Below are 17846 nucleotides of genomic sequence, written 5' to 3' on the forward strand. Positions count from 1 at the left end.
CATTCAAATCTCGTTTAGATCAGCCTTATCGTGGGTTGCTGACTTACTGTTGGGTAGTTTCGAACATGGGGTAGCATGTATTGAAGTATATATTGGCTGGTATTAAGGTCGGAGCAAAAGTACACTAAAATATTTAAGAGCTTGTTTGTTTTACCATTTTTTTGGAAAATTTTGAAGCTTAAAATTAATTAGTTTAACTAAAGCAAATGTGATGTAAATTAGTGTCAACTATTATACTCCTAAATTTTGAGGACCATGCAGTCGTGCACCTTACACATGCTTCGAATCACTCCATGCTAGACTAATATTATGAAGACTCGAACCAGGAGACATGTGAGCTGCTATTATGCGTGACGCAGACTTGCATGAAGTTGGAAAATTTGAAACAAATAAGTAATTTAAAAAAAAAACTTTGGGTAAACCTAATTTCAAAAATAAGTGGCTCCATATCCGAGCCTATGGTCAAGTATGTTCGCATTTATAAACAACGAACAAACAAATTGGTCAAAAAATGTGAAAATTGTTTGTTCGCAGTTATTAATTGCAAACAATGGGGAGACAATGTCATTGTTAAATGGGACAAAAGAAGAGGAAGCAATGTTTGTTTGCAGTTACTAACTGCGAACAAACATGATTTTCATTTTTTCCCGTCCCATCTAACGTTATGACATTATTTCTTTTTTGACCAATTTTGACATTGTCTCCCATATACACACACGTGTTATATATGAACCAATAGAAAATTAGTATTTGTGTTAATTTGTGTTAAAGACATGGAGACTGAGTAGTAGTTGAGGTCATTCTTGCCAAACACAAATGGGAGCCTTATTATTGGGCACTAAACCATTGGGCTACTTCATTGAAGATGACACTTTGCTTTTCTTTCATTTTCATTTCTCTTTTATCATCTACTTGGTTAATAGTTTTCCTAATTTTTCATGTTAGAATGTATTTCTCATATCCTCGTTCCTCTTTTCATGATTGGATTGATGTTGAATGTTGACAGAGGTTGTTGTTGAAAATTTTCATATGAATAAAATAATGATTTGTTGACTTGCATATATATTAGGTGAGTTAATCCACCTACTTAAACTACAATGTCATTTTGGGAAACAATGAACCTCACTAAGTGTATGTGCAAGTCAATGCTCTTGATTCGTGGGTTTGTGGGCTCGAGCCTACAGTGTCCCATGTCCACACGAGTGGGCCACGGCAAAATTATGTGATGAATTGTCGTAGCCTAATAGTTGTGATTGCGAATTTAGAGCAATTGTCATTACTGAGTTGGGAGGCGAAGACAATTGACATCTACTAGAGAGAGTTATGACATTGAAAATGCAAGTAAACAGTTACAAAATTATTTTTTTTATAAAATACAACAAATTGTATTCAAAGGTATAAGGAGCAAGTGAAGCCATATTTAGAATTAAAGGTCATGGTTTTGGACCAATAAAATTTCAACACTGGTTGCAATGACTTATATCTTAATTTTGTCACTTCTTATTACACAACAAATGGAGGGCCAAACAGGCTAGCTGATTAATGATTATCATTTTATTCAGTTGCTAATGAATAATATAGTGTCATGAAACAAACACAGTGGTCATAGGTCAGCATGTCCAAAACACAATGTGTTTGAGTTATTGCAAAAATGAAATGGCAAAATGAAAAAAATTTTAAAAAATAACTACACAATAAAAAATGTGGCAACAAATAAAAATGAAAATATAAAATGAATTTATAATGAAAACAATATGAAGTGTGATTTGTAACCTAAAATTTTACTAATATATTAATTATAATTGTGATTTAATGATCAAAACTGAAATTTACTTACAGTTAAAATTGTGATTTTTAACCTATCAAGATTTTACAATCGAGTAAAAAAAAAAAAAAAAAGAAAAAGGCGCAAAAGAAAGAAAAATAAAGAGAGAATAAAAAGAGAGTGGGAGCCAAAAATAAAGAAGAGACGAAGATGCGGACTCCATAAATCCCAACGTGCTCTACACTTTCCATTTCTTCCTCCTTCTCCTTCTTTCTGTTCCTTCATTTCTCATTTTTACCTCTTTTTCCTCTTCTTCAATCTTCCTTAATTCATCTCACCAAAACTACTTTTGATTTCATTTAACTACTTTTACATACTTGATTCATCCTCATAATCGTCATTAATTTCTTAAGTAGATTCGATTTCAGTTTCAATTCAATTATTGAAAGGTAATTTTAAATTTAAGGTGGTTGTTTGCTTTTTGTTGTTAATGGCGGAATCAAATTGTGCTTTCTTTTTTTCTTTTTTTGTTTGCAGGAATTGGTTGAAGGAAAGTTTCTGAAATGTTAACCTGCATAGCAAGACCAAAGCAACAAAGTCATACTCATAATAATAACTCAGTGAGTCATCACCATCAGCATGACGATCCTGACTCGGTTCACACTCCTAACAGTAAACACGCTATTAAAACCCTCACTTCTCAAGTAATTCTTCAATCTGTTAATAATTTAAAATATGTTTATAAATTTTTATTATTCTGATTAATAATGTAAGGATTCGGAATGTAGATCAAAGAAATAGCATTAAAAGCGTCAGGAGCTTACAAATGTAGCCCATGTTCACACCCTAACTCTGGGGTTGCACCGGGATCAGGTCCGAGTCAACTCAACAAATACATCGAGTCAGAGACCGGGTCAGGGTCTGATAAGTATAAGCCGCCATGGACGTATAAGAGGACGTTAAGCGCGAATTCTGCGTCTTCTGCGGCTACGCCGAGGTGGGGGAAAGAGATGGAGGCGCGGTTAAAGGGGTTGTCGGTCGGTAGTGAGGTAACGCCATCAATGTCAGCGTCGGCGAGTGGGCGCCGAGTCGATCCGGTCGTGTTGGAAGAGGAAAACGAGCCGAAAGAGTGGGTTGCTCAGGTTGAGCCTGGGGTTTTGATTACATTTGTTTCTTTGCCACGTGGCGGAAATGATCTTAAGAGGATTCGGTTTAAGTAAGTTATTAATTCTGCTTTAATTTAATCATGCAAGTTTTCTGGTTGCTTCTGTTTACTGCTTTGATGACTAAACATGAAGAAATATAACTAAAGTTGATTAAAAAATTGATTTCTAATGTTATGGCAAGAATGAATAGTTTCTTATTTAATATAAAAATTTTTAGAATGAATTCAATTATTGTCTCCAATTTTTTGATAATTGTTTTCACATAAATTGTTAATTAATCCTTGTTATGGTGTTAACCATCATTTTTGTTTGAATTTGTTAGAGTATATAACACATTATTTGAAGCTTTTAACTTTTTAATTTGATTGATTGTTTGTCATGGTATAAGAGGCTTTAGAGCTCAATTTATTATTTGGTCTTTATGATTGGGGATTTTTTTTTTGCAAAATATGATTGGGGATTTAATCTTACCACTTAAAGGCATTTAAATTGCATGTTCATTCCCAATTTAGGTTACTTGAAATAATATTAGAAATTAATGTGAAATATAGTCATATATTCAAATCTCGTCCATCCTTATTTTATATGAATATTTAGTATTATGAGAATTTAAAATAAAAGTCTGGATAATTTAATAGAACAAAGGACTAATTCCTATGGTGTCAATATTAAATGTGGATTGATTTTAGTGTCGATGTAATAAAAACTACATTATTGATTTGTAGGAGTCCTAGATCATTTATGCAGTTCAAGTTTTCAATTAATGGAGTATTAGCTTAGTTGAGTTGCATTTCAATTGAGGTTATATTCTAAAAGTAACTGATATGAATTCGAAGTACAGAAATTAGTTACACCATCTAATGTACTCCTACAGTCCTACTGGCTACTAGCCTCTATAGAGTATGTGTGGTCTGGCAACTGGTTTATAGGCTTATAGCTAGGGGAAAAGGAAATAACATTTTCGTCAAAAGTATTAGTCCTTCCTTCCCTAAATATAGGACACCGCAAATTTCATGGGACATTCGACAATTAATTTCTCATTAATCATTGGATGAAAATTTTCTAATAAAATTTGCAAGCAGTAGTTAAGTATATTATTTATGTAATTTTGGATAATTTTTATAAGATGTATTTATACGTATTGAAGATCAATTAGCGTTGAAAAGAGATACGTGTCAAAAGAAGGAATGCATGATATATGTATGTTGTATATGTATTTTTTAATTGAAAACAACTTGCATGAGTACATTGATATGATATATCTGTAAAGAGGTATGTGACGTAAGAAATGTCTTTGAAGTTGTTACAATTTGGAAAATGGGATGGAGTATTTGATAGATTAAGTTTAAAGAAATAGAAATTTACCTACTTTTGAAAGGCCACAGAGATGGGAAAGTTTCCTATTTGATCATTGTAAAACCCTCTTCGTGTATAAATGGAGTATTCGTGTATAACTAACGATCACTAATGGTATTTTCAATGTTAAAATTCTCATTTCTACTTAATTTGTTTGCAACGAATATTAATTTATGAGTTCAGTGAAGAATTTTGAGCAATTTTTGTGAAGTGGCCAACATAATACAAAATTCTGAAAAATTTGAAAAATTTAGGGAGAAGAATAAGAATTTTATATAATAATAATAATTACTTAAGGAGGTCTGGCCTAGTGGGCTGTAAAAAAGTTGGCCTTTATCTTCGGCCTTGCCCTAAATTTTAAATTGAGCGATCGACTTTGTGGATTTGTTTTTTTCTTTTGCGAATGGGTTTAAGTGTATGGACTAAAGTTTGATTAAAACTTCCATTATGTAGATGTACTTCATTTGTTAACAAAATTTGCTCTTTTGCAATAGTCTTGTGATAAATGGTTAAAATTATTTTTATATTCTCTAATCCTTGAACGAAGAAAATTGTAATTAATGGTTGGCAGTGATTAAAGATTTGTTGAATATAATTAAGAAGGTAATTAATGGGCATGGCATTTAGCAATTAGCATAATGGGCTTTGGTTCTACCTAAAAATATAGAATATGGTTGGTATAACAAGGCGTGTTTAAAGTTTCGTTTCATACTGCCTCCATTTTAAATTATGGGTAAATTTGGAATATTCTATATACATGAAGAGAGAAATTTTAAAAATGATTTTTCTTAGGTATAAAGAATAGAGACGTTAAAATATATTTATGTGTGATTTTGTTAGTTTGTCTTGATATATGGAATTTTAATAGAGTATTATATATAATTTGTTTTATTTTTTATAAAGTGCATTAATAGATATCAAGAATAGAATTATACTTAAAATGTGCAAAAAAAGTTAAATATAACCAATGTTGTGAAACATCCCATATTTTGTAGATTCAACAGTATCAATTATCAAATATGGATATTATACACACCAGCCACTACTAGTAGTACTATGATTTTTTTAAGACAAAGCTAAGTACTGTTTCTTTACATTTGGCCAATTGTGCTGGACCTGCTGGTTCTGTCATAGAATACTCCATAGTTCATAATATACTTCTATAGTGACTATTGGAATGCAGAATTATTTTTTTGTCAACAAAAGTGATAGTGTTTCATGATTATTGATGCGGTGTCTATTGTCCTTGGATGTTAATATTAGTGATTGTGTTTTTTTTTTTTTCATTGTTTGGTCGTTAGTACTTGTTATATATTATATATTTGTACTATTATATTCTTTAATATCATTATGGTGTACTTGTATACATTATCCTATCTTTTGAATTTTTTCGAGTTAAATGTGAAGGTAGAGTCATTTAATGATATTGCACTAATAAAAATGTCTAGAGAGGGAAAAATTGACAAAAATTATTAAAAGCAAACGGATAAGTCATAAGCACATATATATATATATATATATATATATATATATATATATATATATATATATATATATGGTTGTAATTTTCTTAGTCTACCTTAGTAAAAGGGATACAAGATTTTTTGGTCTACCCTTGGAGAAAAAGATGGGAGTTAAAAGTAGCCCTATGCTTAATGTGTAATCTGAAAGTAACCATGGGAGGAGCAAGACTTTTCAATAATTAAGTATGCTTATTTGTAATTGAGTATCATCTGATGTTGATGTGATTTGGATGATAACCTTATTCTAGGATTAAAAGAAGAAAAGTTAAACTTGATAACCATTTTGATTTGTATTGTTGATAATTTGATACCATTTTCTTTTCTTTTCATTATGCTGGATTTAAGTTTTTTTATCAGACAAAGACAACTATTCTACTCCAATTTTTCTTTCTACTAGAGCCATATAGACTTTTAGTTCTAAACACTAGTGTTCGATTGATGAAAGCGGGTTTTTGTGCTTATGAATTTGTGTGAGACTCACCTAAAATTATAAGAGCTTCTTAAATGAATAGGGCAAATTTGTAGGACTAGTAACTCCATAGGAAGTGCAACAAGGAAAAGCAAACAGAAAGTGAAAATGCTTTACTAAGATTAATTCAGGGAAAAAATTTACAGATCATTACTGGAGGGGTTATTGTATTCTCTGTGCCATTTATTGCAACTTGTTTGATTAGGGGTAAAAAAATTCAAAGTAACTTTTTTGACTTGGTATCCTGTACCAAACAAGGCCTTAGGAGACAATTCTGTTTTGTGTAAATGATTAAGGACGACTTACTGTGAAATTTACTCCTCTTTTGCCCACTGGAAACTAATAATCCAAACACCCAAAAAGAAAACAATAAAAGATTCCCAAAAAATGGAATTCATTGAAAGACTTGGTTGGTCGCAGTGGGCCCAAACTGATTGTATGTTGCATGACCTTTTAATCTTTCATTATGCACAATGTCTAAATGTCGGATGTGGGGTCATCCATCATCTTTTTCTTTTAGCTTCTTTCACGCCAAGGTTGAGTTTTAGTTTGGCAGCTTGTGCAAAATTTTCTGTCTTTTGCCCTACAAAATACCCATAACACTAAACCTTCCCCCCCCCCCCCCCCCCAAAAATCTACTCCTATTTCCTTGTAAAATCATGCGCATGGAGTATTGGTCTATTATTGGATTGGATGTATGTATGGAATTGAAATCTCTTGTTTGTCATGAAAGTGATTGAGTTGTAGGACATAAGAAGTTTGCATCAATTGCCTTCAACTATTAATGACCACACATGTATATGTTCTAAATGGGGGGTCCATTTATAATTTAATGAGTTTGACAATGTTCATTGTGAACTAAAATGGGTTGTGTCCAGTATTTGTCTTGGTGCTTATCGGAAACGCAAGTTACTAGACGATGAGGCGACGAAAAGCATATTCAAGGAACTCTCTTTTCTCTCCTAGGCTTGCCCTTTTTATTTCACCATATTTAATACCAGTAAATCTGATGGTTTACCCAGTTTTTAAGTCTTTAATTTAGTCGGCTTGTTGTATAAGTAATAGGAGTATCTTGGTTTCTTTTTGGGGTCCAAGCTTCGACCATAAGTATTTGTTACATGAAAATGTTGTTAAGTTGCACCTAAAAGTCTAAAAGTTTTTTTTAAAGTGTTCTAATAAAGTCCTCAATAATCAATGATAGAGAAAATAGTGGTTAAAGCTGATTTTTAGGACCTTAAATATTTTTGAACAAAGGCAATATGTGATTAACAAATCTAGTGTGGTAGCCATCAAGGGTGAGAACTGAGAACGTAATTCTAAATTGTCAGGCTGATTACAACAAATTGACAACTATAGTAGCCTTGGGAAAAAATTGTGAAATGTTGTCATTATATTGAAGACTTAATCAGATTTGTTTGGCATCTCCTTGATAAAAAATCTATGTGAAGAGACTATTGAAAAATTATATTGTTTCCCATGCCCAGATGGCATGACCCGGGGTGGCCTTTCATCCCTTGAAATAAGGACAATTTTTTCAAAAAGTAGTTATAGGTGATCATGTTAGTGGCCTAATATTAGCAGTACTGTTCAATAAAGTTGTTGATTTACAATTTACAAACAAAAAATAATATCAAAGATTATAAATAATCACATTCATTATGACTTTTTTGTTATTGCGCTAAAGCATGAGTAAAAGTAGAGGTCAGTAAGAATATAGCTAGGAATAGAAGAATGAATCATGATTTTACTCCACTTAGCCATTCACACTTGTATAAGTTTACTACTGTAGACTTGGTATGGAATTGAATGGTGGGGATTCATGATATTACTGAAAAAAAATCCTACTACCACGCTCAATTTTATGATGAGGATCCTATGTACCATTCATTTTCTGGGTATCGTATAGAGTATATAACAAATTTTGGGGTTTCAATGATTAGCTTAAGCTTTTGGTTTAGTTAGTTACTTAGCATGGTACTAGAGTCATGTTGTTTGTTTACTCTAATACCTTGTTGAGGAATCAACTCAACCAAAAGCTTAAGCTGATGGTTGTACTCTATCAATATTTGTTAATGTTTTTTTTGTGTATATTTACGGTGAAATCTGATTATTTGTATTGTTGATTGGTTATGATCAGCCGGGATATGTTCAATAAATGGCAAGCGCAGAAATGGTGGACAGATAACTACGAGAAGATCATGGAGCTGTACAATGTACAAAGGCTTAGTCGTAATGCATTTCCACTGCCAACTCCTCCGAGATCTGAAGACGAGGTAACCTTACGACTTTGTGTCATATGTGCTGCCTGTTTATTGCTTGAATGTCATGTTTATAGTTGCTAATCAAAATATAAACAAGATGATGCATTCTTGACTCACATAAGCCAGATCCCTGGTTTAAGTGGGAACACTATTAAAATAACTAATCATTGAGGTTGTTGTGGACTGAATTGACATTTAAATTATAATTATCAGCTTCTTTAATCACCTACTTTATTTTTAAAGAGAATTAAGAGACTTGGCCATCTTGCCTACAATAGCCTTTATAGCCTTTAAATTTTATATAGCAACTAAATGATTTAATTTCTTTTTTTTGTTTGTTGTTTGATAAATACTATTAAATTAAAATAGTGAAGATACTTCCCTCAAAAAACTCTCACATAAAAAGGAGAAATGTAGTTATTAAAAAAAAAGAGGTAGTATATGGTAAGCAAATGGCATAAATAAACAATGCAAGATGAAGATTGATGATAGATGATTTTAAGAAAAGTGAACTACTAGTTTTTTGAGCCAACCCCATTAAGTATTAAGGATATGACATTGTCGTATTCAGATACAACTAGATAATTGCTCTTAGAAGGTTTTTTTTTCATTTTTTAAGTATTTATTGATCCGAGAGAAGAAAATCGGGGTGCAAGGGTAGTTCGCCAAAATTAGATGTTAGCTGCTAAAAGTAGTAATATGAAAGACTAATTTTCACAATCTTCAGTAAAAGTAGCTGTTGGATTTGGCTAATTAAAATGACAAAAAAGGTCTGTGCATCAAAAATAAACTCTGCCTCAAGAGCTAACGCCCAACAAGGGCCAAGTTTCTTGGTAAATTTATTGAAGGATCCCAACTGCAATTTAGAATTGCAATTTGGGTTATTTACTTCTGTTTTGCTAAAATGCCTTTTATATATTGTGTGGATAGTAATTTGAATACCTAATATAGGGAGGAGATTTACAAATTATTACTTTTTACTTAGCAAGTGAAGTGAATATCTATGTTGTCATAACTATTTCAATTTCTCCTTTAACAGAACTCAAAAATGGAGTCATCAATTGGTGACAGTCCTGTCACACCACCATTAACAAAAGAAAGTCTACCACGCAACTTGTATCGTGGAACAGGTGTAGCAATGGGATACTCATCCTCAGATTCCTTTGAGCAACACTCGAAGCAATCACAGCAATACAACGAATCAAGTGGTCTTGCCTCAACACCCAAACACTCCAACATCAGCGGAATCACAGCTAAAACAGAGACCTCGTCTATGGATGAGTCGCTGAGATCTACCTCTTCCAGGGATGCAGATCGATCTGGAGAGCTGTCAGTCAGCAATGCCAGTGACATGGAGACTGAATGGGTTGAAGAGGATGAGCCTGGAGTTTACATCACTATTAGAGCTTTGCCTGGTGGCCGAAGGGAGCTCAGACGTGTTAGATTCAGGTACTAAACTTCCTTCTAATATCTGCTTAAGTTAAAACAAGTCAGTCCTAGGGAGAAAGATTGAAGTAAATGCAAACAGCTAGATCAATATTTTTCTATGAACTGAGCTTAGTCTTACTTTCTGTGACTACCAAATTCGGAACAAAACTTTGCCTAATGAAATCCGGTCAACACAATTTATTCTTCTATGATAAATTGTTTAAAGTTGGCGAAACAGCTCAAATCTCCATGGAGACAAGCAGCTAAAAATTCTTGGAAGTGGGTTTTTTTTTTGATTTTTTAAGAATTGTTTTGTGGGTATTAGTACACCAGAACATGATTCCTGTTTATCTGTTCCTGAACTCTAATAGTTGATAAAGTTTTCAGCTACCAAAATGTCTAAAAGAGTTGGTGATATCAATTAAGGTGGAATTCTCATTTTATGAGGTAGTTGATATACATGAATTAACTGTCCATTGCATAGGCTATCTTATATAATGTATTCTAAGTTGACAATGAGAGAAAATGATAGTACATGTAAACATGGCAACCCCATCTTATAAATGTACTGTCTTATATTAGGCTTAAGAGAAGTAGAAAATATATAGAAAAATATAAATCATATGGACCACTTTTTTTGCTTTCCAAGTCCTATCTATTTCATCTTTACATTGGGAAGTTCTAGTTAAAGTCCATAGTGCAATCAATCCTATGATGTCTAGATATGATAGAGAAATTATAGGAAATTTGCTTCTCTATCGAAATCCTCTCTCTAAATTATCTATTGGGGTTGTTTAAAAGCAAAAAGGTTTTTTTCCATCTAAGATTGACGATTGAATTTAGATGAACTAGACTACAAACCGAAATTTGAATAGGGCTACAATGATGTTGTGTCCGTTTCCAAAGAAGTTAGAGATGCTGTACTTTTAATGCTTAGGATCATGTTGAACAAGATTACAATATGACATCATGTTACATTACTAATCAATGATGATATTTGTTTCGTTTTCGAAGACATTAGATTAGATATGATTTTCTGCCCTTTGAGTATAATGGTATTGACTATTAGCTAATGAATGACTCGAAGTCAATTGACTTCAAGACCCTTCATTGACTTCTGTGAGGATATCGTTACATACTGTAAGAGAATATCGGTTTGCATAATAATGATAAACATTCACTTGAAAGAGTACAGATTTACTTTGTTTGTTTTTAAGCTTTTATGTACACTTTAAAGATAGATGAAGTATATTCATGTCAATTGGTGACTAAACTGAAATTTTTCGATTTGCAGCCGAGGAAAATTTGGCGAGATGCATGCTAGAGTGTGGTGGGAAGAGAATAGAGCAAGGATACACAAACAATATTTGTGATCAGAAAGAACAAGTGCAGAAGTTCGACTACTTATGGATGAAGAACAAATGTGTGTTTAGAGTACATTCTTTATATGTTACTACCTCAGTATAAATACCTAAAGAATGGTTCGCTGCCTTCAACGAAGAAATGCTATGATAAGTACGAAATATGCTACATGCATCAAATATAGAAGGCATTGCCTCAACCCCTTTTTTTTCGAGTTTTGTCGTTCTTTGATCCTCTTCCTTGTTTTGTTCATTCTGGTGTATGCTACTGGTATAAGGGTTTACTGATGAGTAAAAGTAAGTTTATAGAGGACTAATTATAAGACCTTGAATGTTGATAAGAAGATGTTAGAATAGAGAATTATGTCGAATTGTCAATGGCAAAATTCTTCAAAAGGAAGATATGATATATTTCCTTTTGGTATATTGAAAGTTATACTAATGTCCAATGAATATCAAGTTTTTACCCTTGAAAGGTTGAGAAGGCGCCAATGTGAGTTAGAGATTAACTTAACTAATTAAAATCTATTATGACTCGATTTGACCTGAAAATAAGTCGCATATAAAAATCAAATTAGACTAATAAACACAAACAAGCATGTCAAAATCAATTTCATTTCAAATCTACTCGAATACAAGAATGTATATATCTAAATAAAATTAAAAGTTTTTAAGATTTGAGAAATTCAAAACTTGTTTTGGTGTGCTCCATTGACATATTTGCTCTTAAAGGCCTAAGCCATCAAAAAATTTGTTACTTTTCTATTGTTAAAAAGTAGAGAAATGTAAAAATAACGTGTTATCTCAATTTAATAGCAAATATTATTTTTCAAACAGACTTTTAAATTACTCTCCGAATATATAAAGCAAATTTGTAAATTCAAATTTCAAGTGTTAGCAATATCACATGAGAGCCGAGAGGCATGATAAATGAATTTGAAGCCCCAAGAAGTTCAATCAAACTGCAATATTTGAAACGCCATAGCAGAAACCTTTCTTTTTCATCTTGTCAATCTGTAGTTTTTCCATCCTCTAATTCCAATTCCAATTTCAATTCCAATTTCAACTAAAAATTTTATTACTAGTTATCAATTGCTAGGCTGACTGGGTTACATCAAGGTTATGCTTTGAGCCCTTTTCTATTGTTTGATAATAAGACCTTATTGAGTGAGATATGATTGTTGTTCGTAAATGACATTGTACAAGTGGACAAAATTAAGATGTGGTCGATGCTTATTAGATATGAAAAAGCTTCCATTCAGTGCATGTTTTAAGCACCTTGGCTCAAATTTCCACAAAATATGAAATGTTGATCAAGATGTTAAGCATAGAATTCAGTTGACTTTAATAGAGAGTTGCGACCGTAGTATTATGTTGTTGAACAGAGCCAAGGTTGAAGGGAAATTGTACTGGATTGCCATTGGACCAATCTAACTTTATGGGTTAGAATATTGGCTTTTTAGGAGAGATTATTGTTGGAAAATAGAGGTCGCTAAGATGCGTATGTTAAGATGGATAAATGTGCATATACTAAAAGGTAGAATTTAAAATGAAGACATAAGAAATACATTGGAGATACAAATACTGAAGGCAATTCGAGAAGAAAAATGTCTAATTGGTTTTGTCATGTGCATAGAAGACGAAAAAATGCACAAGTTAGAAGAGTAAAAGGTTGGTACTTGAGCATCAAAAACACTTGGAATTTTCAAGAGCGTATTGCAAGAGATTATATGTAGATGATGATTGAAATTAATTTTGTTACTTGTAGATTAATATTATACTCTTATTAGAAGTATTAGATGGGGTTGAGGGTTAAATGATTTTCTTTAGCGAGGAATTTCCATTGTTGATTTGTTTATGTTCATGTGGTTCACCCCATATTGTTGGGTTAAGCCATTAGCATTTTTATTGCATCAAGAACCTTAGAGCAGCTTCAACAATCCATTAAAGGATGCACTTGCAAAGATAGGGAATGCTAAGTAGGTAAGCTTGACCATTAAAGAAACTTTCTTTTGTTCATACTACTGGAGGATGTCTCTCTAGCGATATAGCTTGAGGAACTTGGAAGCAATTATTCACAAAGCAAAATAAGGTGTGGTGATTCATTTTTAAAGATTGAGGAGTGAATTAAACATACACGAGACTTGGGAATGATATTTTAGGGTTAAAAAGTTATGTTGTGGCTCCCATTGATTTGAGCTCTAATTTTTTTTGCTTTAACTAATCTGTTATAGAAAATGATTATTTGTATATAGCAATTAGATTATTGTAAATTGAATAAAAAAAGTAGTCTAAAGTTGGTCAGGATAGGAAGCTTTGGCAGGATCATTGTGAGAGTTCATAGAAAGTTGATGTGGCAAGTTAAATAGAGAATGTTGTAGCTTAGCTATGCACTTTGTGAAAATAGCTTGCGCAAAAACACTTTGTAATTGTTTGGAATTATTCAGTGTTAACTGAAAATTTTCTTGTGCCTGGGTGCGTTCTACACCTAGGCGCCCTAAGATGTGGTTTTATAGCAAATCAAATTAGGAAATGAAGTGCACTTTTGGCTACATAAGTGATATTGTGTCTCAAGTTACTTTTTGAGTAGATTTAGAAAAACGGTTTGGCCAGGCTGGATTTTGGTCCAGTAACTTGGGGTTAGACAGCTTATTGGTCCTCAAGTCTCAACGGAAGTCTTTTTGGATACTGAGTTAATATGGCCTTGATTATAACCCAAAATCTAAAGTTCCCTCATTAACTTGAGGGCACACTTGTTTGGTTTCTGTTTAGGGCCTTTAGGCATGATTAGCCACCCGAAGTTCCAACATTTTACTTTACTAATTGGTTCATTTTTCGATCTTCTTTGTACATGGCCAAAATAACATAAAGATGTAACTAATTCTCTTGTTCTGTCTTAAAAATATCTAACTTTACAACTACAATCCATTACTCAAATGCCATTAAGTGACTCCTACCTAGGGTGGGGTTTGGGGGATTCAGATGTATGCAACCTTACTCTTGTCACTCGTCAGTGATTACACTAACAAAGAGCTTGTCTTCGATTGACCCCTGATTGATAATATCATGTGCAACTTCACATAAATACGCAGTGCGTATAATTATCCTTTGTTTGTCATTTAAAAATTTTATCCCTTAGGAATTGTACACCGATCCAGTTTAACATACGCATTTTAATCACCTCTATCTTCCTATGATCTCTCCAAGTAGTGTTAGTCTAACGACAATGTAGTAGATTATTTTCTTTAACCTTAGGTAGGTCTTTCTTGTATACTATTAATGTCGCAACTTTTCTTTTGAACCACCCTATTGAATTTTATGTTTTACATCTTGACTAATGTCTTTGCTATAAAAGCTTAAGCCTAAGTACTTGAACCTCCAATCCGGATGGAGCTCCTTATATCTAATTTTACAATAGCTTTCATGTGATCCTCGATGTAAATACAATATTCTATATGTTTTGTCTTACTTTGGCTTAGTTTAAACCCTTTAAATTCTAACATCAATCTTTACATCTCTAATTTGGTCCACTAGTATGTCATATGCTTAGTTTTAATAAGCTCGAGGTGCTATAAGGCGCAAAAGGTCCAGAGAGCTTAGGTGCAAAGCGTTGGGTAAAGGTGCGAACTTATTTTGGGCGAGATGCACTTTTTTTCTTAAGCTTAAAAAACAATTTTAAAACATATATACTACTTAAAACAACATGACATTTATATTATAATAGCAACAAGCTTGAAAATATTCTCTATCATTGCGCTAAACACTATTTTAGCACATTATTATAATGAGTGTATGAAGAATAACAAATGTTATTTTCTTCTTCATCACTAGCTTTCTACAGTGTTTTATTTATGAAGCAACAACTTATGTTTCTTTTCCGAGCATACACGCTTAAGTGAATTACCCAACCCAATGAGAAGGCGCACGGGGCACGAAACGCATTGAAGTTCACGCCTCTTGTAGTGGGCTTTGTTTCACCTAGCTGAGGCGTTTTAAGTCGAGCCTAGCTCGAGGCGCACAATGCACAAACATACACACTTTTTAAAACTAAGGTCATATGCGAAAGGCGATAAACATGCAACAAATAAATTTCGGGATTGTGCTTTGAAGTTTTCTTGTTTGGTTGGTATAGGGATTAGTCTTTAAAGTCTCTATATTGTTTGGTTGCCAATCTAAGAACAAGATATAATAATCGGTTTCCAATAATCAGGATATCCCTACCATTATTTTTAGGTGAAATTACCGTTTTCCCTAATTCAACAATGTTAATGTTTCAAATTCAAATTTAGCTTGCGGATTATAAGCCCAATAAATTAACTAAATGACCTAATAATTAACCTTATCAATTTTGAACATACAGATAAAGGATCATGCATATCAATTTCATCCCAAATGCTTTTGATTTTGGTGTAGAAATCAGCAACTGATTCATCAGATTCTTTTTAACATCTAACAGACTTTGCCTTAAAGAATATAACTGTGAAGCTATAGCTTGGCCATATCTTTCTTCCAATTCATTCCATATCTCAGTTGCAGTTTTGCAGTAATATACACTTTTTGCAATATTTTTTACCAATGAACAATGTAACCAATTTTTGACCATGTCATTACATCTATGCCAAGCTGCATGATTGATATGATTTAAAGGAGATTCAGGAATGGAGCCATCAATGAAACAAAGTTTGTTTTTAGGGGATAAGGAAAGTATAACTGATCTTTTCCAATCAATAAACCCTGTGCCATGCATTTAAGGGCTCAGGAACAAGTTTAATAATAGTAGTATCTGCGGGATGAATGTAGAAATGGCTTTCATAAATGGTGCAAGGATCTTGATTGTGTTGAGTATTATTGTTGTTATTTGGTGGATTTTGTGCTGGTTCAGACATTTCGACAAACATTTGGTCGACAAAGAAAGAAGAAGATCAAGAACAGAAGAAAGAAAAACAATTGAATTAATAAAACAAAACGCAAGAAACAGAAATGAATAAAGAACACATGCAAAGATGATTTCAACAACGAAGGGTGATCAAGAAACAAATTGCAAAAGAAACAATGAGGCAGAAGAATCAGAAGAGAAAGAGCAACAACGGAATAGAGAAAAAAATCAAAAAACCTTTAATGGCGTCTGATACCATGTTAGAACTCCTTGGTTAAATCGAATTGAAGGAATGCAGTAAAGGAGACATCATCAAACACTTAGTACAGAAAACATTTCTTATTACTTTGATATCTAAAAAACAGAGCTATATATAAGGAGAAGGTATTAATACAAGCCTTTAACAAACTAAAGATGACTAAGCAATCATAACCGAAAAACGTTATGACTAACTTCTAAGCTTAGAGCCTATCGGAATGTCCAACACAAATGTTAAAATTTATTATTGAACCTCACAAATAAAACCCTACATGAAACAATAGAGATATCTTATCACATATGATGCAGGTTTGCATATGCATGAGGTTAGTCGGAAAGGGCTGCCAGAACCTTTTATTATGTTTGCATAAGTAAAAATTTAAGAACCCTTAGAGGACAAAGTTGTATACCTGCATCACTTTATTGTTGCCAGGTTTGTTTTAGATGCTCTGCAGTGTGCAGTATGTGATTGACACCTTTTCCCCTCCCTTCCTCTTTGTCTTTTCCCCGGCTGCTGCACAATTTCTCTCTACGTCAGTGAGTATGCATAATCTGGGAAAAATGTAGCTGAATATTGTTCCTCAATCATATTTGTTTGTTTGTTGGAATCTTCGTCCCTCACGCATGCCACACCTTTTGAGCATGAACGGTCTTCTTTGACTTTTAGTATGCTTGTTATATCCTGATATTTTTGATAGGTTATTAAATTCAGTTTTGTTCCTGTGTCTTCACAGTGGGTAGTAATTATTGCAAAAACAGCTACCTTGTTAGCTGATTTGAGTTCTGTTGTGAATGTTATCGTTTTAGGTGCTCACTTACTCTGTTATCCTGGCACATTTAATATGACTACTGGTCCATTACACTGGGAGCTATTACTTACAGAGAGCAAGTTAAGCAGTTTTATGCTTTTATTTGGATCAAAAACCTATTCTTTGTAGATGGAAAGAGCTTGTTTTGTGATTTGTGTAGGCTGTTATTTTGGTAAAAACAATAATAAACGTCTTTTGGTGCTAAGTAGACAAGGAAATAGCCATCGAGTTATTAATACTCTTATGACAGTATGTCTGATGTCTGGTATTCTGTCGTATCTGTGCAATCCATGATTCAGCTAGACTTTAGAACTGATAATTATGTTATGGGGCAGCCCTAAGATGATTGAAGATTTATTCCAGTAGTTCGTGTGTATATCTTCTACAATAATCTTCCCCATTTCCGGCCCTGTGCAGAAAAAGAGAGGGAAATGAGTTGAGGACAAGTATGTACATTTGGTACAAGTTGAAACAGCCATGCATATTGAATAACACCCACTCTGGCTCTTCATATATTTCATGAATTAGTCCATGTCAGAATGTATCTCTAATACATTATTTGCAAGTTTCTGTG

The 17846-nt window shown here is 33.0% G+C and overlaps 1 protein-coding gene across 1 annotated transcript; it reads left to right on the forward strand.

The window, feature by feature from the left end:
• Positions 1-1953: 1953 nt before the first annotated feature.
• Positions 1954-11798, forward strand: LOC130814450 (protein Brevis radix-like 4). Its single transcript, XM_057680515.1, has 6 exons — positions 1954-2214; positions 2303-2469; positions 2554-2981; positions 8417-8552; positions 9580-9989; positions 11263-11798. Exons 2-6 carry the CDS (start codon positions 2329-2331, stop codon positions 11339-11341), a joined length of 1194 nt encoding a protein of 397 aa, XP_057536498.1. The 5' UTR covers positions 1954-2214; positions 2303-2328; the 3' UTR covers positions 11342-11798.
• The last annotated feature ends 6048 nt before the right edge of the window (positions 11799-17846 follow it).

The sequence above is a fragment of the Amaranthus tricolor genome, chromosome 6 (assembly GCF_026212465.1).
Source record: "Amaranthus tricolor cultivar Red isolate AtriRed21 chromosome 6, ASM2621246v1, whole genome shotgun sequence".
Taxonomy (NCBI): Eukaryota; Viridiplantae; Streptophyta; class Magnoliopsida; order Caryophyllales; family Amaranthaceae; genus Amaranthus; species Amaranthus tricolor.

Coding starts and splice junctions, on each gene's coding strand:
- LOC130814450 (XM_057680515.1), top strand. CDS start 2,329: ATGTTAACCTGCATAGCAAGACCAAAGCAACAAAGTCATACTCATAAT. Junction 8,553..9,579: donor CTCCGAGATCTGAAGACGAG/GTAACCTTACGA, acceptor CTCCTTTAACAG/AACTCAAAAATGGAGTCATC. Junction 9,990..11,262: donor CTCAGACGTGTTAGATTCAG/GTACTAAACTTC, acceptor TTCGATTTGCAG/CCGAGGAAAATTTGGCGAGA.